Source organism: Anser brachyrhynchus, assembly GCF_964034855.1.
Source record: "Anser brachyrhynchus genome assembly, chromosome: 7".
Lineage (NCBI taxonomy): Eukaryota > Metazoa > Chordata > Aves > Anseriformes > Anatidae > Anser > Anser brachyrhynchus.
The window spans coordinates 16,190,392-16,216,863 of NC_137701.1; the positions used below are offsets into that span (position 1 = coordinate 16,190,392).

General features: G+C 37.1%; 1 protein-coding gene across 2 annotated transcripts; it reads right to left on the minus strand.

Moving 5' to 3' along the window:
• Positions 1-406: 406 nt before the first annotated feature.
• Positions 407-24,862, minus strand: DNAJC10 (DnaJ heat shock protein family (Hsp40) member C10). Of its 2 annotated transcripts, none has more exons than XM_080600387.1 (23): positions 24,721-24,862; positions 23,867-24,224; positions 21,789-21,954; positions 19,957-20,007; positions 18,872-18,954; positions 18,555-18,686; positions 17,550-17,643; positions 17,242-17,319; positions 15,512-15,555; positions 15,008-15,145; positions 13,667-13,756; positions 12,897-13,010; positions 11,998-12,112; positions 10,878-11,005; positions 10,487-10,603; positions 9,143-9,244; positions 7,979-8,134; positions 6,501-6,634; positions 4,939-4,992; positions 4,405-4,552; positions 3,510-3,629; positions 2,186-2,302; positions 407-1,620 (listed from the first exon to the last, which is right to left on the minus strand). In XM_080600387.1, exons 2-23 carry the CDS (start codon positions 24,062-24,064, stop codon positions 1,609-1,611), a joined length of 2,391 nt encoding a protein of 796 aa, XP_080456513.1. In that variant the 5' UTR covers positions 24,065-24,224; positions 24,721-24,862; the 3' UTR covers positions 407-1,608. The 2 variants fall into 2 exon arrangements, with proteins under 2 accessions (XP_080456513.1, XP_080456512.1); XM_080600386.1 differs by having other exon boundaries at positions 24,479-24,831.
• Positions 24,863-26,472: the final 1,610 nt, after the last annotated feature.

Below are 26,472 nucleotides of genomic sequence, written 5' to 3' on the forward strand. Positions count from 1 at the left end.
TGAGGAGAGTATCATGAGGTACTTGTATTTTAGTCCTACTATTCTATTCCTGTTAGAAATAAAGTAGAAATGGTACAATCCTGTATTAGGTCATTTTTGTTTGGAATTTTAATAGTAGGATCAAGAATATGTAACCATGACCTCTGGCTTCAGGAAGAAAGGAGGAGATGAAAAGGGAAGTTAAAATCAAACATAGATGTAATAGCTGTCCAAAGGAAGAGAGTTTGTATTAAAGTCACAAGTATAAAAATGTTCCTTTTTTTGACTGTGACGGAGTTTGAGATTTGATTTAGATGGGGGGGGGGAAGGCCAACTTGATTAAAAACACCATGCAATACCTTTTCTTTCTTATTAATATACTGCAGAAGCCAAAGCAAGGCGGAGGAAGCATCTGAATACTTCAAAGTTACTAGAATCTCTTCCTTTTATTTATTGCTGCCTGCTTTATAAAATAAATTGTGTATAAGTATTTACAAATTTATAACATTCACACTACAGTGACTAGTCATGCCAAATCTAAACACACAGCAGGGGAGAAAAATCTGACACTCAGCAGCATTTTATTGAAAAAAATGAAATATTTCAATAAACTCCTAAATGTAGTAGTAGTTTGTCTTCATTATTTTTTGTCTAGGGAGAAGCTATGAAAAATAGTACTGTAAAAGCAGGATTTACATTAAGATGCATGAGTAGATGTTGCAATGTACAGTGTTCGTTATTAAATTAAAAAGGCACTTGCTATCCTATTTGCCAAATGACTATTTGAAACAAAACTCACACATCTTCAGAGGAAGGAAGTGGCAATACCAAGAGAGGTTAAACATGTCCACAGAATATATTCATATTTAAAAAGACAATAACATTATGAGCTAATACCTTAAACAGATGCTTCTAGGGCATAATTCAAATCTTGAAAGTCAGTGAAACACAAAGTTCAAAGTCCTTAATTTATTTTTTGATTAAAAAACAACAAAAACCTCAAAGCCAAACAACCAGAGAAGCTCTTCGATCTTAATCCTGCTACCACCACCAGTGCCACAGTAATGTGCTGAAGGGCAGGAACACTGGAATTCAATAAACCTATCCTGCTACAAATTCCTGATTTTAATCTCTTAGCAACTGACTAAACAATAATACAAACCCAAAGCAGATTAACTGTTTGTCTTTCAACTAGACAATCCCTCATTGTGTTTCTGCATTGCAGAGTGGTTTGAGTGCATATTCAGCCATAGGCTGAGTGCCACATTCAAAAGTGTTTGGAAACAGACAAGAAAAACGTAAGGAAATAGAAAATGGGTAGACAGAAGTGATACAGTCCATGTTTCTGGTTAACTCCAATGTTGGACTAGGAAGAAGGTAGTTGGCGTATCAGAAGAGGGACACGCACAGTTCATTTGCAGAAACATTGAATGCCTCCACCAAAACAAAAATGCTTTCATCTCCCCACAGTTTAACAGAATTCATATACACAGTCACATGTGCCCATGAACTCAAACTATTTTCATTTGTCTCGTCATGAATGTAACTGGCTTTATGTTTTCCTTATGGTGTCTTCTATATTCACAGTTTCAGTGTATTTTTCATGTTATCCACCACCTCCAGTACCATTTAGAGTTCATCCTAGTGACAGGAAAATAAATAATTGTTATTTTAATAGTACAAATAAGTCTTCCAGATTTTTTACCCTACTTGCACTGTTTTTTCTTCGATTTTAAGTACTAAAATCTCTCAGTTGGACAAATGTTTCTTAAAAAGAATTGTTAATACTTCTTCACAACTGCGTATTATCTTCTTTCTGAGGTAGGATGTCAATCCCAATCTTGAACTAATCAGCCTCTGACTTTGTGTGTCTGCTTGGTAAATCTAGTCTAAGGATTACACATACAGTGCATCTCAACAGTCTTTAGTGTATTTTCATACCAAAGGGGTGTTTTCATGTTCCATGGACGTCTATAAATTCATCTAAGTCCTGACAACTGATGTATCAGAATACTGCTATTGCAATATCTGTAGACATGGAAAATTGAATAGTAACCAAAACAAGCCGAAGTAAAATGTACCTGGTGCTGTCTGAAGAGATGGCATTTAATACTTCACAGAAAATGAGCAAAGGCTAACGTTGTTTTAAAGCGCTATTCTATAAAATAATGTCTCTTGTAAAAGTCCCCAGAATAAGTATTCTTACCTTATTTCTAGATTTTTTTCTTTTTCCTTTATTTTCAATTGCTTCTACTTTTTCATTCAAAATATCAGCAATGCCTTTTGCATCTCTGCTGTCTATATATTCCCCAAGAACACTTTTCTTAAAAGAAAAAAACAATTAAAATGTTGTAAAATATTACTCATGCTTTATACTGAATAGAACATGCGCTTACTTTCATTTAAAATTCCAGAAGAATGCAGGGAGGCAGGCAATGACTTTTGCAGCTTGATTTGAAATTGATAGATATTTTGCCTGTTTCAACAATGCTAATTCTCATTGCAGTAAGAACCACTTTTAGCTGCTAGATTTTTACAACTATACAAGTGTTGTCTTGGTCATTAAACTTAAAGAAATATAAAATAGTTGGTTACAATTTTCTCACATTCATTCAGCTAGGTATTTGACGTTGACAGCCATTAAAAAGATTGTGACTTCGTGCTCTATATTCAATAAATCTGTCAGTGTGGGTTCACTGCTTGGAAGACCTGAAAAACCCCTACTCTTAACACAGAAAAATCCCTCAGAATTTGATGGGATTGTGTGAGGAAGGATTTCTCATACTTTAATACTAATTTAAGAGATTAAGTTTTAAAAAAAGCATAGTTAAGAGTTGGTTTAACTATTAGGATGCGTTGAATACTATTCTAGACTAATACATTTAAAAAGATGACTGCAACATTCTTGAAATTTAATAGCAGTCAATTGCTTTTACAAGAACAAAGGCAGTTTCCTAGAAGTGTCTGAACACTTGAATTTTTTTTTTAATCTAATACTATTAATCCGTTAATAGGAGCTGGTGGTCTCAGTGATTTTTAACTTAAGTCGTTTATGAAAGTTTGAGGTAGAATGCAACTAAGTATTTTATACCAATTTTCTATCCTGAAATACTAACTAAGTCAAAGTTATAATGAAATACTGATTACTTTGAAAGAGTATTCCTCCTTAACCAAAATTAATTCATCCACATTTCATTTTAAGAGACACTTTGCCTGCTTTGGTAGTTGGTGGTTAAAAAAAACTTTTATCATTTGAGACTCCTGCAAAATTAAACCCTGGTTCTGGTTAAGTCTACATTTTCATTGCTATTCAATTAATTTACAAACTTACTCTTTTACAGTAACAGATTGTTATTGCATCATTTTCCTAGTGTTTTAAGTATTACTGAAATCAATTATAATTGTATCTCTTGAATATCTAAATAATGTACTTTGATATGTTATAGAAAGTATCTCTTAAGTTTAATGTGAAATGAAATGCGTCTCCTACCAGTAGCTTCACAGCACTGTACACAAAGGAAACACTTTACCTTCATTCCTTGGTAGGGGTAAAACTTAACAGTAGGGTAGGCTCTGATATCAGCACTTTGACAGGTCTGACCATATGCTTGACAGTCTACTTTTCCAGCTTTTACTTTTCCTTTAACGGCCTAAAAGGAAATATGTTAAGTAGAACCAAACATCAAGTTTCCAGGGCTGACTAAGCAAATAATTTGAAAAATTTTAACGCAGCAAAAAAAGCAAAAAACATTGCTCAAATCTTTTAAAGAGTAGTCACTTGCTTTGTTCTCAGTGTTAACCCTTGTAGCAGAAGCTACCCCACATTGAGCAGAGCACTCTTACTTGAATTCAGAGCAAAGCAGGTCAAAGTTAAAAGGTCATCCTATCACAGGCTGATGTCTGCCTCAAAGGATGGCCTTTGTGTGCGCGCTTGTCTACACAAGGTGCAATACCCCCAGGCAAGTGGGACCTAAAAGCACGGATTTCTACTGAGAACGTCCCCCTTCTCTCATTCTGAAAATATCATCAGTGAGATTTTGAAGACTTTGTAAAACTACACTAGACTTCTAGACATTTTTCTTATTTTCTATAAAATGGCAAGAAACATTTTCTTACTATCACCATAAACATGAAATGCTCTAATAAATTGTTCCCTGTATCAGAAGAACAATAGCTGTGTACATTAAAAATACTGAAGGTGAATTAATGATTATGCCTCAAACTTAAAAAAACACAGTGAAATGTGTAACAAACCTAGAAAGCAACAGTTATAATATTTCAGTTTTTAAATACCTGAGTCTTTTTTCCTGTAGATAGAACAAGGTATATGATTTTTGGATGGTTGCTAAGAAATAATGTGCTGTGGAGTATTGTAACCATTACTAGTAGAAGAAAGCACTCTGTTAATACAGTTAAAAAACCTACCCTTGCAAGGATCTCAAATTCAGGAGCAAAATTTTGGCAAGGTCCACACCAAGGAGCATAAAAATCAATGACCCAGTGATCTTTCCCATTCAGAACCTTTTCTGTGAAACTCTGAGGAGTCAGGTCTACAGACACTTGTGGTAAATACCTGAAGAAAGGGAGAGTAACAGTCATACTCAATTCAACACTTAAAACATATTCAATTTCCACTTACAGACAATAGAACTTTCTGAAATTAAGTGTACTAGTGATCTAGAAATCCTTACTTTATTCTTTCTACTATTAAGGAGTCACTTTTTAGACGTGGTAGATAAGATGATACAATCTTCATGAAACTGGTGGACAGTAATGGTATTTCTCCACACTTTTAAAAGCTTAACTTAAAAAATGTGGAAACATTAACATCTTAAATGAAGCAATACATATAGATCAGTGTTTTGAATTCTTGATTTATATACAATTTGGATATTAATTTCTCCTAGCAAGAAAACTATATGCACAGCTTGTGAACAAAAGTTTCACGGTGTAACTTACCCTAATGCCCAGCCTCTCAGTGAATATGAATCTCTGTGCCATCCATTGTAGCTACTATAAAAAGATTAAAAAGAAAAAATATCCAGTCACACAGTAGTTTGAATTCTCTATGGAGTACAGATGATGAAATAATGAACCTAAAAGCATGTGCTTCAGAATATATTTCTGCCTTGCTTTCATATCTGAGAAAGTCTCATTAATACATTTCAAAAGATACAGAATTAAGAACCAGAAGAACTAGAATGAAGAAAGGAAAAAGAAGAAAATTATGTGTCAGAAAAGTAAGAAATTTGGTCTGAAGCATGTGAACTTTGGTAGTTGGAAGTATTTCGAATGAAGGATCTTTGGTAATAACTCCAGATAAAATTGCAGACACTAAGAAACAAAAATCAAATAGAAATATCTTAATGTGTTTTCTAATTGACGCCCCTTCATTACAATATTACTATTACTAATTAGGTACATTTTCCTCAATTTGAGGGTAGAAAAGTTAAGCAAACTAGTAACTTTGATGAAGGCTTATTACTTGGACTTGAGGCATTGCTTAAGTTTGAAATGCCAAGAAAAAAAAAAAGGAAGTCATGATTCATATGCACTAATTTGCAATTTCATAACAGAGTATTTTTCAATATAGAGATACTAGTGAAGATCTGACCTGATACTGTTAGGTGAGTTTTATTTTAAGAGACAAATATCCATATTTTTGCCGGAAAAAAAATAACTAATTTACCATTAGGAATTTAATAACAGTCAGGTACACCAACTTAGTTGTTTTCAACAGAGAAAAGAAATATGCTTTTAAGAGAAGATTTTTCTAGCAGAATCAAATTAAAGCAGTCCAGTGATGAAAGCTACTGAAGGCCTGCTATTAAGCTCTACAGTGAAAAGGCAATCCATTTTATTATCTGCCAGCATTTAATCAGCTTTCCAATTTGTAAGAGAATGCAGTAACACATCTACCATTTCAGACCTTTGTGTATCTTTAAATACGCATATGCCTTCTGAAATCCCTAGATCTTCAAACAGTACTGTGAAATGAAGGGGACAGGCTGTTTGGTTTTGGCCAGATTTCATTTCCCATAGGATTTTTTTTTTGCTCATTAGTGAATAATGTTTCCACACTAATCATACAATGAATGGGATAGCTAGATAAACGAAGACAATTCTTGCAATGGTGCTAAGACTGTTTGCCAGTGAGGATGATCAGATGGCTATATCACACTGTTCTTTGAAGTTGCAATCAATTAGGCCTAATAGTATTTTTATATTATGTGATTTACATCATCTACTTTAACAGGCTACCGAACTTAGAAAACTGGCACTCAATAAGCATCAAGAAATAAAAATCAAGGTTCCTGAGAGAGTTTCAGTTCAACTTACGGAAGCAGAAGATCAAATTACAATGGTATGTTTGAAGTAGTGAAGTCAATGTCTAGGACAACAAACAATGTCATAGGAGCCTATTTTAATAGCTTTGATGAACCTTTCCCATACAACAGAATATGCAAATTCATTTTGTAACACATCGTCTATCGTTTTCCAAAGTGAAGTAAACTACTTACTAATATTGATGAGCTGTCTTTGATTTTTGAGGAAAGAGTCTTATTTCAGGATATCCTTGGACGCTTTCTCGGTGACAGAAAGAATAGTATTTTTGACAGTCCACGCTGCCTACACTGATTAATCCATTTAACATCTAAAAATAAGAAAAAACAGCAGTCAAACCTGCTAGTCAATAATACTACAATTTCAGTAGTACTTCAGAATTTGTGCCTTAATCACTTGAATACGTAGCTGGGGAGAAAACAAACCAACAAATCAAGACTATCACGAGGCTTTCTTTCCTGTAAATGTATCACTGGTATCTAATGGGATCCAGCTATCCAGGTGCATTCCCAGCATCCACATAACATTTTAGTATGCACTGTATAGACACGGTTTATGAGGCACCTGTCTTACCTTAAAGGTACATACAAGCGTGGTTATCTAGTTTGACTATCATCTTACCATGTTTTGTATCACAGGCTCAATAACTATAACAGATCCTGGTACAGTGTAGATGAGCTATCAGTTTCACAGTTTGTGTCTGTCTTGAACATGCTGGATTTGTTGCAAAGGCCTAAACCACCTGGCATGGGCAAGGAAGCTGATGATTACTGAACATATACTATAGAACTAATAATACTTCACAGACATTTGACCAGAACATAGGTAGAATCCTGGACAGAATTCCTAGTCCAAGTGAGTTTTAAATGTCTGAAAGTTATGGACTAGTTTCATGTTTTGCCCAAAGTTTCTAGTTCAAATTCCCAAAGCATGCCCAGGAAAACCCAGATGGTTGTCAGTGACTGTGGTATTTGCAAATATTACCTTTGCAAATAGGACAACACTGTAACGACCTTGGAAAACAGAAACATCCTCTCTCAGCACCAACAATTGGGTACTGAAGTATATGGAATTCAGTTAACAGTCATCCTTAAAGCATATGGAATTTAACATTTATTTACCTTCAATGAAGAAAACATGATCTCCAGAAAAAACATCTTTTAAGAAATAATTAGGTAAGATTGAATTCCTTTAATCTAAAATTCAAACCAGAGATTTCACAAAGGTCTAAGTGCCATCTTAAAAATGATTAATGATCATGAAGACTAACTGTGGATGAAGTGGCAAATTATTTCAACTAGCTCTTATTCTATTTATGGGTAAAGCTTTAATTTTTTATGTTTTATTTTAAACAAATGCAGAGTTGCTATCTCTGCAAAGTATTAAGCATTAAGTAACTTTACTTGAAAGTTTCTCACAACTTCAAAAACTCACTTGTATCAATAGGAAAGACTGGGCTACAATATTAATGTACTGAAAAACAAAAGGAAAACTTCATCTGGAACAATATACAACTGTTAGGTAGGAATTCCCTGTTTTGTTCACCATATTAATCACCAGACTTTCTCAGTGACAAGTTTAAGACAGCAGTTGTTCAGTCTCAGTAACTGCATAACTGGACACAAAAACAGAAAAACATCTGAATGTCTCTTACCCTGGCCATTTTTTTCCATTCTGGCATTAAAGCTTGACAAGGTCCACACCACGGAGCATAGAAATCAACCATCCAGACTTCCTCTCGTTTTCTTCTCTCAACTAATTCAACAAAAGTCTCTGGTGTTAGGGAGATCACTGATGGATTCCTAAGATCCTAAATCAAAGACAGTTTATGGACACGTACCTTGCAATAATATCCTGTAAACCTGTACCTACTGTCATCACATACAGACTGTACAAGAGTCTGAGAATGTCCCTTTTTTACTGAAATCTGCTTGATGTTGGGGTAGGGAAGACTCCATATCACTGAAAGGCATGCAAGCATCAGATGTCACATGCCTGATCTGATGGGAAAAATGAACAAAAACAAACCCCAAAAGACTGCAAAAGGGAGTTTTGTCTTCCTCTTCTGCATAAAGGGAGGCAAAAGGTATAAAACTCAGCTCACCTGGCAAGAACAGGGATTATGAGACTCAGCCATGCATTTTAGACTGGGATGCAGAGGAATGCATATGGTGCATTAGGTGCCTTTGAATATCAAAGGAAAGAGTGCTGCATAAGCACTCTTGCACCTGCTTTTTTATAAGCTGCCTGGAAAGAATGCAAAGTTTCTTTGATTTGAAGAGGGAAAAACAGCCCATGGCTCTAGCAGTGAGAGAACCTGCATGCTGGAGGAAAGATGGTACAAGAACTCTGGCAGCAATGATGCTGAGTATCAATGATTTGCAGTTCTGTGAGTTAAGAAAGTTTGAGGAACAGACACTAAGTATAGAGAGCAGCAAGTTAATTGACAAAAAATATGAACTTCCTCCTAATGTCACGTTGTGTGAGATTTTCACCTTAATAGTATAGCACTTCATATTTTTAATTAATTTATCTGTTCTGTGCTGTGGAAATCATTACTATTGTTCTGTAGGTTGGAAAGGATCTTACGACATTTGCTAATGACATCAAAGAAATACGTTGACAGAGTAGGGAAATAGATCTGCTAAGTGTCAAGTCCCAGCCTGATAGTTGCTGCATCACTTCTTGCCCAACATGTTTTTTCCACTCCTTGTCTTACTAGTCTAATTAAAATAAATCTTAGAATCTTCCAACTAAAGATGTATTGACATACATTGCAAATACAGCACAACTGCAACAAGGATTGTAACTTACATACCTCTATAAACTCCAAGATCTGCTCAGCAGAGTGATGTCCTTCATATTCATGAACATCGGACTGATTGAACAAAACTGTTGTTGGATAAGCTCGAATATTATGCTAACAAAACAGACAATGAGAAATTGCAAGGAATTAGTAGGCTTCCCATACTTTCCTTTAACTGCCATTGGTATTGGTGGCTCACAGCTGCTACTTTATCCTTTCTGTGCAGTACAACTGCTTAAATATACATGCAGGTGGGAGTTTGAAACCATTAAAAACCAGTCCAGAAAAAAAAAAAGCCAATCTGTATTTTAGATAGTATAGTTTGTCCTGAAGTGTACTCTGCAATACAGGAATTAACCCACAGGCCTTCTAAGCCTTTAGTTTTTAACACTATTCTCAGGCCTCAGGTGGAAACACTTGTACCATATGAAGAACCATATCGTCCACTATTGAAAACTGATGCTCCCATAATTTGAAATCAGTGTATAAGCACATCTAAAACACAACTTTAAAGTTGTTCCTTTTTTTAAACCTAGTTTTCATGTGTTTTAAGACATTCACATTTTTAATATAGACACAATATTCTAACATAAGCTCTTATAAACAATAAAATGTGCAGATGCACATTGAGCAGGGAATCTGCCGAACTATATTTTCTGGAAATCAAGAAAAGTAATATTAATAATTTTTATCCCAATAAATTAATTGAAGCAAAAGCTAAGCAAATTTAAAAATGGAAAATTGGGCAAGATTTTAATAATCTATTTTTTATTCAAAAATGTAGTAATGGAATGAGTGCAAGCTGATAAGTAATAAACTTTGTTACTTCAAAACTGATCCTCCACTTAAGCCCCACAAAATAAAAATCAGTCATTTTGGGTGAACTAAAGTAAAAGTCTTTGCAGACACCTTCAAAAAATGCTGCATCAATATGAACCTTATGGTTTTTTTTTTTTTTTTTTTACATGTTCTACTATTTCCCTCTTCACAGGTGAAGAACAAAACGAGTGCATGTATGCATTTACAGAAAGAAAAACCTTTCTGAGTCTGCTTTACTTTTTATTAAAGAAAAAAGAGGAACTACTAAATTCTAACAGTTTCCTGAGTCTTCCAATAACACTACCAAATCAGACCAAAATTTGACCTGTATTTTTGCATTTAGATATTATCTGTAGTGACTGTATAGTTTGTTGCTTTGAAAAAAAAATCTTGATACAAATGCCCTGTTTGGGTTACTGCCCTTTAAAAGAAAAAAAAGTATTAAAAACAAGCACGATCTGCTCCCACCACTATATATAAACTATATATAAACCATTTGATATGATTTTTTCTCCGTTTTAAATTTCTACAGCTTACCATGTTGCAAAGCCCTTCATGGACAGTACAGTCTAGCGTTCCAAATTTAAGCTGACCATAAAGATGTTTTGATGCTTTTCTCAGCTCTGGTAACAAAGCTCGACAAGGAGGACACCACTAGAAAACAAAATGCAAATAAACACAATTGCTTTGCCCTGCAGTTGGCTCTCAGGAGAACGTAAGCTGTTTGAAACAAATAATATGCTGCTTTGACAACAGACTCCACTAAATAAAAAGCCCACACAATCTAGGAACTAGTGCTGCCAAGGAATGAGAAATTACAGTACTGTCTCATGATGTCGAAGGATGCTTTCAAAATACTAATAGCATTTTGTTACATATTTACATAACACATTTTAGAAAAGGGGAAATGTAGATATTAAATATTTACTGGTGCAAAGAAATCCACAAGCCATGGTTCCTTCTCTTTGCCAGGAAAATTCTGAGGTCCCAGGGTGATAACATGAGAGTTGACACTTTCTTTGGCAAATGCAACGATGTCATATAAGATCTTCTTTCCTTCAAAGAACAATGTAGAAAGGAAACTTTATTTTTCCCCATGAAAGATCTCTTTAAAATATTATGTTGTTATAAATACTGGAAAAGATCTAGAAATGCTGTATGTATACAACCCTTGTCTTCTTTGTAGGGGTGGAAATTGCAGGCATGTAAGGTTTTTCTTTGACAACACTCATTAGATGTATGGGATCATCTTCCCCCCTTAGGTATGACTGATTTATCTAGGTGGTCAAACAATTATCCCCTCTCTTCTTTAATATTACATTTTGGCTGAGATTTCTTGCAAGCTGTTCCTAGTAACTGAGACTGAAAAATCAGAGCCTCATCATGCATAACTGCCTTTTGCTGCATTCTGGATGAAGCTACACTGATTGTTGAAACAAAACTGTAGCAACCTGTGTTGTTCTCGCTCATACCATCATTTTTCAATCCTTTCAGAGGTATGCAGTAACATAGTTCCAACCTTTCATGGAACCAAACTACTACTCTGCAAATGAATCTAAGTGGCAACATCTCAGTATAGACTTTCTTGGATGGGAATCAATTAAACAAGGAATTCATTTCAGTGCAGTGACAAGCAAAATCAAATCCAAGTTTATCATGTGGACAGCACTGTATATCTGGCACGTAAAGCCTCTGTGACGGGTGTGCCTTGCAGCATTCTTTGGCTGTCCTACCCAAAGCATAAGCTGTCTTGATCAGCTTCAGAGATTTCTTTCATATGTACGGATGTAGATGTAAGGATGACTGAAATAGACAAGACAGTAAACGCAAAGTACATCCCTTAGCATATGCTGATCCCTTACTGGGGGGACCCAAAAAAACCCTAAAGGAAATGATAGGTCTGGGCAAGGCTACAATAAGGTCACAAAAAAAAGAGCAAATACTAGGACTACAAAACTGTTTCTTTGGAAAACAAATGCAGTGTGCCAAATATGGTGTCATCTTAAAGTGATCATGTAAAGATTTAAGTTTGCCAAAGTTTCCCTTACCATGATGAATTTCATAATCTTCAATTCCTTTTCCTTTGAAGACTGCTAGACATGGCTGATAGACATATAGCTTCTTGCAGATGGTTGGTGAGGAAAGACAGTCAAACTTGCCAACCTAATTAACAGACAGCACCATTAAGGCATACAAATTTAAATACACCAAAATATTCTGAAGGGCAGTAAAAATTAGGATAAATTCACAACATGAAGTCTAAGTATGGACAAGTAGTAGCCTTTTTTTTTTTTAAACAAATATCAGAGGTCTTAAGACAAACATATCTTTGATGTTAGAGGAAAACTACTACCATAGCTATATTAGGCTGTTCAGCTACTTTTAAATTTAAAGGTCAAAACAAGGAATAAAACCTAATATTTTTTTCCCCTCTCCAAGTAAAACAGCAAGGAAGTAGAAAGACACCTGAAATAAATGACTTTAGAACTCTTCTAGTCAATGCCACATTTTTTGAAATCCGTATCTTGTATAGTAACACAATCCATATATGTTTAGTACAAAGTTTGAATTTGGTTTCTTTTTATTATATTTTCAAAATAATTAGTTTTTTTTTTTTAATAATTAAAATAGTTTCACATATATCAATTTGACACTAAAGTGTTAAGTTTTGATTGTTAACTGAAGGGGATCTGCAGCAACAACATTTGCTACAAGAGAGGTGACTTAAAATAGAGTCTTTCCTAACTACTTTTAAATTATTCAGACATTATTTAGTACGGAAAACTTCACTGCTTGCTTTATTTTAAAAGCATTACTACACATCTATCACAGTATAGCATATCTCTTTGGTACCAGAGGTGCAATAATAACTAATAATGATAACAACATGCTGACTTGTGCTCTGAACGCAAAGAGAGGTTAATACTAGGTAAGTGAGCATTCTTACCTGAATATGTTCATCTTTAAGTAAAAATTTAAGTTTCTTAAATTCCTGTACACTTGATTTGTCATTTTCCCCAAACTGGAAGAAAATTAGCCATCTGTGATGAGCTAGACGGTCCTTTAAATGCGGGGTGGAAAAAACATCATTATTTCCTACTTATACCGATTTATAAATTCCTTTTATGTTTTAGAATGACAAATGCCCAATTATTCACTTGTTCTTTAAGTGATGTCCCCCTCCTCACTAAATTCTTTCGTGTAGTCCTTTCACTAAACTTCCTTCAGTGCATATTAAATGAAAAGTGGAAGAAGTCTGAAACCAAGCTGGCTATGTGCTATTCTCTACACTTTGTTTCCATCACATTTCCTATTGGAGGTCAAGCTGCCACTATTACAAGTGTCAAAAGAGCCTTCCTTTCCTTCCCCTCCCACTCCTGCAAAACATGATGAAGTTGATTTGGTAGTTGATTCAAAAAATAGTAACTAGGAAGTTACTGTTGCAGAGTGAGTTCCAAAGGCAATGTCTGTGGTTTTCTATTTTCCTACTAAATATCTATCTACAAATAAAAATATGCACACCCTTCTGCCCCCACTTTTATTGTGCTAAACTACACAAGTAGTAACTAGTAATAACCAATTTTGGCCAGAGGGGAAAAAATATCATCTTCAGAAACAGTAATACTAGGTTGTCATACCAACAGCATTTAAAAAATTTAAAACTGATAGTTGATAAAAGATTTTCATAGACATTGTGACTTTTTTTTTTAAATTTACCTCTAATGATGCTGCAGAAATAATTTCAAAGTCAGGCAGATGCTTCATTACTTCCTGATATATTTCTCTGGCATCCAAGGAGTTAAGAAACTAGAAAGGAAAGTTAACTGTTTAAGAAACTATGAATATCATCCTGATTATTGATGATTAGTACTCAAAGCATCAGGGAAATTATTCTGATTTGTTCTTTTCTATCAACTGAAGGGTACAGTTTATGTTATTTGATCAACTTTTTTCACATATATAATTTGACAACAGCACTCAGACTACTGCTTTTCAGCTTGTTTTCCCACAACATTAAACTCAAGATACTGTATTTTGGGTGCTGAAAGTCCTGAAATTCAAATTTCAAACCAAATTTTATGATCAAATTTACAAGATTTCAAGTCTATTTTTACAGCCTTCCCTTATTGCATTGTACAGATTTTTATGTTTCAGTAATTTGTAAAATTTAGGAATTAGTATCAGTCAGTAACTCCAGAGGTGGTAAGGTACAAGGTTGTTGCCCAGAGAAGTTGTGGATGGTCCGTGCCTGGAAGTGTTCAAGGTCAGGTTGGATGGGGCTTTGGGCAACATGATCTAGTGTTCATGGCAGGGGTGTTGGAACAATATGGTCTTTAAGGTCCCTTCCAACCCAAACCACTCTGTGATTCTATGATAAGGTTGAAAATGGGTAGGTTGCAAGTCTAATTTCCTCCTTTTAAGACTAAAGGTAACAGTAGTGACAATAGAGGAACAAACCATACATTAAACTGAGAAACGTCTCCTATCACTTTAGGAAGTTAAAATTACCATACAAATGTAGGAGGAGGTTACAGTATTAGAATAGAGCCAAACAGCATAAGCCATACGGACAGACAATGTAGGAGTATTCATCACAGGTGTCAGTATTCTGTTTGGAGAAGCATTTCTCAAAGTTGTGATACTTGGTTCATATTCTTTCTGGAGTAAAAACTGGGGGCAAATGGGAAATCTCCCAAGGTTGCCCAGAATAGCTGGATAGCAGCTTCAGGACTAGGCTCTTGGGTCTGTCACAAAGCCCCCTGGATTCCCACAGCTACTCAATGAGGCTCCTGAAGAGATGGTTCAGCAGAGTTACAGGCTGCTGCTACTGCACTGTGTTCTTGTTCACTCTCCCAGCATACCAGCAAGCTGGGGACTACCACCAGGGATGACTGCCTTAGAAACCAAGAGAGATACATCAGGATACACAAGCTTAGAAGACAAAAAAAATAAAACCATCTTTTCGGTTGTATATAATCAATCTGGTAATTATTTACACATTCCTTTGTCATCACCTTATCTTATCTAAATACAGAACTGTTTAGAAACAACTCGTACCAAAACACCTCCTTTCTCTTTGTTATTTATGGTGGCTCCAGGTGGAAAGTATGCTGTAGTACTAGATGAGATATCTAAATTATCACAAAGCTCACCCTGAGTGCCACAGTCCATCCAGCCTACATTAACAAGGCCTTCCTGTAATAAAGAAAAAAAAAAAACACAAAACACAACAAGACAACACAAAAACGAAGAATGGTATTTTTCAATGTTAGGTTCAGAAATGCTTTTAAAAATCCCAATACAACCAATTATGTACAACGTTTAGAAGATGGAAGGACACAACTATCATTCATCACTTAATATTAATTCATTCACATTATATATATATATATTTAAAAATAATGTAATTTCAACAGCTACTTAGTCAAAATTTTTCACTGTTCTGAAAATTAATGGGTGAAGTCACAGTTCCACTAAACTCAGTAAGAATTTAGCACTTCATTCTTTCAACTCTGTTATTTTGTTTTAAATATAACAGGTGAAAAGTAAAACACTGCTTACCAACATGCCAGCAAGCTTAAGACGTGTTTGGTAACTCAAGCAATCTGCAAAATAGAAGTGATTTACTTACAAACATAAGACTTCAAATTATTAATCCACTAAACATACTTTTCTTTAGAATTACCCCTTTCCTCCCTGCAAAGGTAACCACTTCAACAGACATGCTACATAGTTAGTCATGCAACATTTCAGTGACTCTAAATCGTAACATCTAATAATCAGCACAGTTGTACACTCTAAGTTAAAATACAGTGTGAACATACTCTTGCTTCGTGAACAAACAATTCTCATTTTAAGTTATATTAAGTTTTTATTTGCCGTACTAAGACTCACCGTAAAAATTTCCTGTATGACTCAATGTTTAAAAAACCACACCACATATATATATACTGTCCTATAAGGAGATTTCAGTTAATTCCCTGTGATTAAAATAACAACTCAGTGTAATAAATATTATATGCTCTAATTACCCATCCAGACTTAGTTTGAATAGTTAGCTTCTGATGTATCTTTTTTCAGAAAAAAAATCTGCATCGACCTCACTGTAACTAGACCAAAGTTGAAAACCTAATTACAAAAGGATTACAACTTGAAATCAAGCTATTTACAAATGTAAACCTAACACTAACTCTGATTGTTCAATTCCCAGAACAAAAGTCTCTTCATAAGACTGAGAAATCTTTATTTGTTAAAGGTGTAGCAAATTTACTTAGCTCTACCAGCTAACCAAGGCAATTTTCTCCTACTGTATCCAATACCGATCCAAGAAAGTCCATGACAAAACAAACACTGAAAATAATGCAAATCTACACTCTGTCGTGACATTGGTAAGAGATGATTACTATGTCCAATCCTAACTTATAATTTGTTTTATATATGTTAGATAGTATCTTTCTGTGTAAGCAGTGATCAATGTTGAGAAAGCTTTCAAACTAAATCATACTTCTGTCCTTTCACAAACATGCTGAAGAAGTAACAAATGAGTCTGGTAACTGGTTTCAAACCAATGGCTTATTAAAAACAAAAAGTCCAGCAACTTCAACAGTGTTTATTATTATAAGCAACGTGAGCATTGCACACAGACTGCTATCAGATGTGATGTCAAATCACAAAACAAATTTTTAATGGTAACATTAAGAAAATATTCAGCTAATTTTGGGGTATTGGTGGTTTAAAGCGAGATACATCCTTTCTTCTGGATGCCCCAACCCTGGAGGTGTTCAAGACCAGGCTGGATGAATGAGGCTCTGGGCAACTTGGTCTAGTGGGTGGCATCCTTGCCCATAGCAGGGGGGTTGGAACTGGGTGGTCTTTAACGTCCTTTGCAACCCAAGCCATTCTACGATACGATACGATTACACTCAAGTACCATGACAAGCTGCTATGTGCCTATATGCAGTATCTGTCATTTGAGCTTGTGCTGGAAACTGAAGTCAGAGATACTTCTTTTCTACCTGTTCCCTTCCCTTAGGGGTTGTATTTGAGTGCTGTTTTAATGACTCACATGACATTAGAGAAGCACAATACCATAATCTTTCTATTAATGTCCCTTTTGTCAAACTGCCTGTAGAATGGAGCTTAGGTGACCCACAGTCCACATACTGTGGCTTCTAAGACTTTGAACAAATTTACTCTTTATTATAAGGGAAAGGGATTATGCCATTGTCTACAAAAATAAATTTTAATTTTCCCCCTGCTCGTTTTATTTGACTAGTATTTGACACACTTACCCCCACGTTCAGCACAGAAGGTGATCAACCAACCAAGGCCAGAAGCAAATGAAGTTTCAATGGCATTAACAAAGTTTCCTAAAATAAATCAATTTGCGTAAGTTTGTGACTGGTTTTGGTATACTTCAATGAGACTGAAACAAAGTTTTATGTTAACAAACTACAATAAATACTATTTTTAATCTCAAATGTAACACTTAGCAACAGTGGACAGATTTGGTTTCATAAATAGTTTCTGACATCTTTTATAAAAGTATATAAAAGCAATTTCAAGAACAGCACTCCAAGTAAAAATACATGAACATTACCTGCCCATAACTCCGTGACTGTGCTTGTAACATACTGCATAGCAAAGTTCTTTAAGCTTTCTTTTGACCTGTCTCCATAGTATTTCACAGGTTGCTATAGAAGACAAAGAATAAAGTTCACAGAATTTAATATACACACACACACCAGTGTTTTTCATAACAGTACTTATGCAACTGCTAGACCCCCTTCTCTCCCTGAGGCCCTAGCTCTGTTTTTTCCCCTCCTATATTGGAATGCCTGAAATTTAACCTTTATTTAAATTTTGTAATGTGATTTCTTCCCAAGTCAAGCAACGAAAGATAATTAAGTCTTAAAAATACCAGCTCCCAGTGATTATATTGTTATTTAAATAAAAATTAAAATTACTTGCATCAGTCCATTTGCATGTACGTATAATCTCTGCACCTAACCTCACAAATTTTATCATTGTCAAAATGCGTCTAACTATTCAAGTCTTTGTACGCCACTCCCAGAACTACTACTCAACAGGCAGTTACACAGCATGACATACATAATTTCTCCTAGCATGGAGGAAGTCTTGTGGAAGCAGTTTCCAAATTTCTTTAGGTAAACGGTCATACTCGTTGAACTCAAACCAGAGACTGTTCTTTGTATTTTAAAAGTTCATTGCAATAGCATAAGCGAAGTTGTTCAAGTACTTAGACTCACTGCTTTACTAATGCACCACTGCTGACAGTATCTTCCCAAATCAGAAGTTTACTGCTGCACAGTAAAATGCATTTTAGGAAGAAAATCAGAAATTTATGGATGAACAGCAAAATGATTAATAAATAAACAGGAAAAAAGGACTGTACAAGCCAGTTACTGAATTCAGCTGTATAAATTAATTTAAGCAAGGTAAACGTAGAAAAAAAGTAATTTCTTATAAAGAAGTTAAAACAAATGGAAAGCTTTATATAGAGATACACAATTGAACAAGTATTAAAGAAATACATTTCCAGATTTTAGTAATTCTAAAAAACGCTTAAAGTTTTATCACTTACCATTCCAGTTTTGAAAACATACAGACTTGGATAACTGTTAATCCCTTTAATTCGACAAAGCATTCTGTTATCTCCACAGTTGACAGCTCCAATGCGTATTACTCCATCCATCTCTTTAGCAAACTCCCTCCACTAGGAAAAAAAAGGGAGGGGAAAAAGGATATTCTCCTATGAAGAAATACTGAAAAATCAGCATGTGTTTTCTTCCTGGAACCTTGAGTGATTGTCTTTGGTTTTGACTTCAGTGTAAAAATCTGCTTTGTTAAAATTTAAGTTGAGGAACTGAATTTTAAGAGTCACTTGTTTGCTATACATACCGTAGGTGCTAAGTCATGGCAGTGGGAACACCGAGGAGAATAAAAATTCACAAACCACAACTCTCCAGAGTTAACAGCAGCATCTAGATCAAGAGAAGAAAATCACAAGTAAGTAATGCACACCTACAATGTAGATATATCTCAAATGTACATTTTTTACTATACTGTTTTCCTTGAAAGCCAAATTAAGTATTTTCTTATGTTAGACACAAGTTAGTAACAGTAACTGAGATTGGATAAAGATTGCACTTAATTCACTCACATGTACTTGCTGCTGAAGGCAAACGAACAAAAATCATACTTCAGCACCCTGACTTTCAACATGTGTTCTATTAAGAATAATTAATCTTTACAGATTAGCCTGAGATGTTTGATAGTGTAAGTTTGGTTACCTTAACAACAAAACACAAGTGCTAAAACAATGTTACACGACAGTACTTTCCATTTCCTGATAATCACTTCTTTTCAGGATTCCACCAGGCAATGTTTTTAGGTAGAATCCCTGTCTAACAGGTAAAAACACAACTTAACCAATATAGTTACTAGAAAAAACAATGCAATACTCTCACAAACAAAAGAAAACAACGGCAACAAAATATACACATACATGTTATCAGCTTGAATTACATATCTTTCAGCCTCTGTGTTTTTGGACATAGATTTTACAGTGAGTTTTAGAGGTTATATTTGCCTATATTAAAATATTCCTTAATTTTCTTGCTTGTGAGGATATACAGGGAAAATGATATTCTGAAAAAAATGAATAGAAATAAAACAGAAAAGAAATTCTATCAAGTGCATTTTTAGACAAGACACCAAGAAGGCGTGATGAAAGATAAGGAGAAACTAAATAAGTCAAATAAGTTCCTCTTACAGATCTCACAAACCAAACCAAATTGTTTATTGATAGAACTATTTGCTAACTAGCATTTGCCAGGAAGTGTTAGGGGTTTTTTGGTTCTCTCTTATGATTTCCTGACAATTTTTTTTTTAAAGGTATGTAATAGAAGTTTATAGATACACAGCTAAGAATGTAAACATTTTTACCTTGGATTGTCAAACTAAGCTATTTATTTAAAGCTTACCGAATTCTCCTCGATCCAATGTTATAATTTCAGGATCATCATCATAAATACCTATCAAAAAGCAAACAATTTCTTTTAATGTTACCATTTTTAAAAAGAAGAAACAAACCATAATTTTATTCACAAGACAGGAAACAGAAAGCAGTACACTTAAGTTGAAACAGCAGGCTGGCAGAGAGAGGTTTTTACAACTAAACCGTATTTATTTAGTAACATGTAACCTTAGTCTAATCTCATATGAACTGCCATGTCTTCATGCTACAAAAGCCACCAGCAGAACAGAAGAGTTCTTTTGGTATTTTAGTAGACCAATTACTGAGCAAGCAAGAAAATTGAACTACCACTTCCTATCAACAACAGGCTTCTAGGAGACAGCTACGGTGTTACAGCAAGCATATTAGAAATAGTGTCAACTAGTTGTCAGATTATAATTCAAGAAACTCCAGCTCTCAGTGAGACCACTATATGTAATGTATGGAAGCTTTAATGTCTTCTCTGAGCCTCTGGTTATCTAAACTATTTAGAACAAAAAGGTGTTTAAGCCACAAGCTTTTTCACTAATAGAGTGTGTGCATACTGCGGAATGAAGTACACAGAATAAAGTTAAGAACAGCAGCTTTCCTAAAAAGCTATACAGTTCTACCTAGAACGTCACTACAACTGGTATACTACTTCAAGTACTCAAGAAAGCCAGTAACAAGATACCCAGAGTACTATATATTATATTATGCTACTATGGCTACAGTTCTTTTACAGTACCTAACATGTTGAGATCCCATTTCACCTGAGGTATACAAGCATTAAATACAAATAAATAACAAGAAATTACTTTTCACAGTTGACAAGACAGTTTTTATGTTACTATCCATTCATATATAATGTAATACATTACACTCACCCATGCACTTGAAAAAATATCTATACATATTACATCTGTACTTATACATATATAGTATATAAATATATATCCATGTATATATAAATAAACCACTCCAAATGACTGGTTAATAGACTTTCAAGGATACTGTTTCTCAATCAAGCAGTGCTGCCTAGAGTAATTTCCATTTTTTTCCTGTGATAGTTGCCTCCAGTTTAATCAATTCCAATCTGCAGAGACAATTTTTTTTTTTAGAGATGGGGAACATATTACATCAACCTACACAAGGGGAAAAAAAAACACCAAAAAAACTACTGGCTTTGACTATTTTGCCAGGGTGGAGGTTCATTTCAGCTTTCTTTTTCACATCAATCAAGCCATGTTCCTCAACTGCCTGTTTTAACTTACTTCTGCCAAAGCAGCTCTGAGAATAGTTCATCCCCACCTTTTCCTACAGCTATAAAAGATTTGTTGAGATAAACACTAAATAACTTGTCTCAAGATCATTTTATTTATGATTTGTTTTCTTCATTTTCTTCTACCTCTTCACTGATCTCTAACTGTAGAAGTGCATATAAAATGGGCTTGACAGTGCAGAAATCTCTCGAAATCCACTTGAGAATGCAATTCCTGTACTGAAGAGTTAAAAAGAATACCAATGAAACAGTAACACTGGAATTAAAAAAAAAAAAAAGGCACTTGACATAGAGTAAAAAGATGGGCAGCAGGAACAAAAGGCTAGGTAGATAGAGCATCATGTTGTTATTTTGTGGGTAGCCATCAACATGATAAATAAAAAATTGGCTCAGAGTGAAATTGACAGCTACAGAACAACCGAGCAAGCAGAAATCTCGACAGGATACATCAGAAGTTTATGAAATGACTGATGTAGATCTGAATATAGCATTTGCTTGTGACTGCTTTAAACAAGTCACAAACACACATTGTCACTTACCAAAATCATAGCGATAAAAGTGCCAGCTTTCATAACGACCTCCTTGCTGCTGGTCTTCAAGGCCTTTCTCTCCATATTTATCATACTTCTTCCGTAGATCTTCATCTTTAAGTACTTCATAGGCTCTATTTATTTTCAAAAAATTTTCATGTGCGTTTGGATCGTTCTATTTAAGGAAAAACTATAATTAGTAAGTAATTAATAAACCACATTATTTTCTCAGCATTATGTGTATAATCTTTGAAAATTTTTTTGTATCCCTAAAGATGCCAGTTGCAGTGGAATCTGACACTAGTGGTCTCCAAACAAACTACAGTAAAGTTTTCCTTTCCTAAAGCCCAGTGCATCTCCTTCTCATTTCTTCATCCTCGCTAAGGTATCAACTGAGATACAAAGCAAACTGGTAGGAAGCTGTAACATTCTTCAGTGATGCCTCTTCTTTCAACTCTCCTAACTTTTGTTTGATCTCCTCTCCTTCCAGATTAAGTTTCCTGTGCAACTTTTATTACCTTGAGAAGATAATACATAATGTGTGTGTAGGAGAAGTGGGAGCATACATGCAAATTCAGCAGGATGCTTCTTCCGACAAGTAAAACAGTGTCAATGCATCTCCCAACTGAAAATATTTTGTACTTCTGAGCTCAGTAGATTAACTGAGTTATTCTGGTATATGGACTTGCAGAAACGCATTCCCTGTTTTCTCCTATTACTTTGGGTCCTGGTATATTATGCACCTTGTTTTGCAAATGCAGAGGAACAAAAAAAAAAAAGCCACCACTAAAAAACCTTAAGAATGAAGACTTGATATTTCTGTATATCTCATGGCTTATAGATTCCTTTACTTATTTGAAAAACATTATTGGTTCTAGGTATTCTAGGTTCTTTGGAATTAGAATGGTGAAAAATACACTTTTAATTCCAGTTTGGGTCCTGAGCTGGTGCAGTGTAACAGCGGTGAACAAGATCTGTAGTGCTCTCTCCCACCTTTTTGATTTCTGCTTACACATTGCTTTAAGAAAGTGCCTTTTGAACGATACTTCACATGATTACATAGATGTACATGAAATGAATCACTATTATGGAATTTGTGTAACGGTTTCATCTTTTATGATCATCTTTAAAGTTGCAAGTAATATGTTGAAAAATTCTTTGTAGCATTTCAGTAATATCTGCATACCTGAAAGCTACAGAATCTGTCCTAAAATATTAATATTTTGAACATATCAACCCAGTGAAACCATAGCTTGCTGTTAATAGGTACAAATTGGCATTTCTGACTTGGTTGGGATTTGGCTTTCTCTTTGAGCTTTGTCACATTCAAATCCATCGTAAAAACGTAGTTTGTACTCTGTGCAGGCAGGCCGTGAGCCTACATGGCACATCAATGTCCTGTGTGTCTCTGTGCAGGTGTAGTTGCACATAAAGTGCCAAACCATCATATTTCCTATGAACTTCTGATTAATTAAGGAAATCTTGAAAAAAAATATGGCAATTAAATTTTAAAAAATAATTTCTTTGTGCTTTGGAAAATACAGTATCACACACTGAGCCATTCCCAATCATCTTCCTCTATTCACCCTACAGCTCCTTTTCACCCTCCTTCATTAGGCCTTGACAGTCCTAGAATTTCTGCTTTGTTCTGTTTGACACCTGGAGACTGATGTCTCAAGACAGGCTGGTGTTGTTTGCTCTTTGGTTGAGAATTCACAGCAGGAAAACAGTAAGGTCCTCTAAGCTAAATAGAAAAAGATAAACTCATCAGTTTACCAACAAGGTAATATGGTACAGATGCATGTTTTCTTGTATTTACAAAAATGCAAACAAGAAGTAAATGATACTGCCTTTTTTCCTTCAGCAATCTGACATGACCTAAATGTCAACACAACCATGTATATTACCAGTCTACCCCTTCTCGTAAGTCTCTACAGAAAACCTGAGCTAAATCATGTTGCCAGCTGTGTACATTACTTCACAAGAATAGAGAAACATTTTAGATAAAGTAAAAATATAAACACTTTCTGTTTAAACATTAAGATCCCTTACCTCAACAACACTGACCTGTTAAAGATGTAACTTACCTGATTTTTATCAGGGTGTAACTTTAATGCCAGTTTTTTGAATGCTTGTCTTATTTCTCTGCTGCTTGCTTCTTTGGATACTCCAAGTAAACTATAGTAGTCCTGATCAGTGCACACAAGAACTATTGCACATACTAAAACTAACAGTAAAAATCTCAAATATCTCGTATGATCTCCTTTGGACAATATGAACTCCATCGTGAAACTTCTGGAAAGTTTACAGGTTCTGATTCGAGCAGGCTTTGAGAAGAGTCTTTGGTAAATCCACTGATGTTTGGAGATACGCTGTACTTATGACAGACCTCTTCAAAATCCTGGTTGTCCTACTTCATGTCACAAGTCTTGCAAGAATTACAATCTATAAAAAGAGGGAAAAAAAAGTATATATTTCAAGTTATTCAATATACACGAGTAAAGAGCTGCATCGCCAGGTTTTGTGTGGTCTGCACATGAAGTTTTTTGATGGCTAGCTACCTGCTTCCCAAAGGCCGCACAACTAACAGACCAGCTCTTTATTAACTGCCTTATTGACTCAGGCAACGAAGCAGAGCTTTAACCAAGCGGCTGGCCCAAACGCTTTCTCGGTTCGCCCCGCTCTTCCATCGAACTTACTCGCAGCGCCTCGGGGGGACACTTCTCCCAAGGACCGCGCCGTTCGCGGCCGGAGCTCGGGGCCGGAGGGCGCTGGAAGCCTCTCGCTGACCGGCCGGGCGCGGGGGCCGCCGCAGGGCCGTGGCCGTGAGGCAACGGAGCGGAGAGGCCGGGGGGCGCCGGGGACCGCCCGGGGTGGGGTTGCCGCCCGCTCCGCTCCGCTCCGGACCCCTGCCGTGCCCTGCCCGCAGCGCGGCTCTCACCGTGCGGCGGCGGCGGGCCGGGCGCGGAGCAGCATGGGGCGGCGGCGCTTTCTCCCCGGCGCCGGCGGAAGGGCGGCCCGCGCCGGGATCCGGCTCGGGGCCGGAGCGGGCGGGGCGGCTCCGGGATGACGTGGCGGCCGCGCCCGCCCCGGGCGGGTCTCGGCTCCTCCCGGCCGCTCCCCGCGGCCTCGGCCCGCCCCTAGCGGGTTGGGATGCTGCTGCAGCCCGTGGGGCCGTCTGAGGGGTGGCCGCGGGTGGGCGGCAGCATCGCCGCGCCCCTCAGCGGGACGGAAAAAAGCTCGAGATAAGGGCGGGGAGATCGCTCACGGGCAAAGCACTGGCTTGAGGAAAATTATTTTATTGGCCGTTAATAACGGTAGAGCAGTGAGAGCTGAAAACAAACTGGAAACACTCTCCTCCCGTCCGCCCTCTTCTGCCTCTTCTTCCCAAGCGGAACAGGGAATGGCGGCCAGCCCTTAGCGCTTCAGCTCCGACACTTGGTCGTGGTCGCTGTCCTGCGTGGGGTCCCTGCCGCGGGAGGACAGCTCCGCAGGGCTCTGTGACACGGGATCCGTCCGTCAGGAACGGACTGCTCGGCACGGGTCCCCCAGGGCGGCAGCTCCCTTCAGTGCACATCCACCTGCGCCACCAGGGGCTTCTCCACACACCACGGGGGAACTTCAGCTCCAGTGCCTGGAGCACCTCCTGCCCTCCTCCTTCACTGACCTTGGCGTCTGCAGGGCTTCTTCTCTCACGTTTTCACTCCTCTCTCACACAGCTGTGGCACAGTGTTTCTTGCAAGTTCCTAGATACATCACCACAGAGGTGCCACCCGCATCGCTCACTGGCTCGGCTCTGGCCAGCGGCAAGTCTCTGTTGGAGACAGACAGAACCAGCTCTTATCTAATGTGGGGCAGCTCCTGGGCTCTCCTCACAGAAGCTGCCTCTGCTGCTTCCCCACTACCAAAACCTTGCCACGCAAACCCAAAACGCATCCAAAGGTAGCCATTACATGTGAGGGCCTGGCCGCATCCTCAGGGAGCCTCCAGCCAGCTGAGGGAGGCTGGTAGTGAAGAGATACAAGTGGCAGGAGGAGGAAGAGTGCTGAAGAAGCCCTGTGGTGCCAGGCCTGCCTGGGCATGGCCAGGTTGCTGACCCACCACAACCTCTCCGGTCTGTGGCCAGGCTCTGATCTCTGCCCTGAGCCCAGAAGCCTCTCAGTGGATGCCTGAAGGTCTCTGAAGATAAAGACAGTCAAGGGGCCCATTTCCTCAGGAGTGCTGTCCCATAGCACGGGGAGCTGCCCTCACCTCAGTGAGGCTCCTGGCAGAGAGAGGCTCCAGGAACAGACAGGCTGCAGTGGTCTCCTCATAGTTGGTCACTTGCCTTTCCTCACATATCTGCACAGGGGCATAAATGTCTGAAAAGAAACAGACCTGAAACATTGCTTGGGATGCCCCGCTGAACACAGTTCTTCTCACTGTGAGGAGGGCAGCAGAACAAGTAACATGTGAGGTGTGCCAGGATTGCTGAACCCCTTCAGGAGTGCGCTGGGGTGTTCCTCACCCAGGTCAGGCAAAGAAGCAAAGTACCATTTGTCACAGTGAGGGCTATTAAGGGATTCAGAAGTGGTATGGTCTTTTGAGGGAAGTGATAGGCTTCTTTATAAAGCTCAAAGATGGTTAAAAACTGAGCTTGCTGCCCATTGTCGCTATTTGGGTAGACTTGTTTTATGATCAAGGCCTGGAAAGT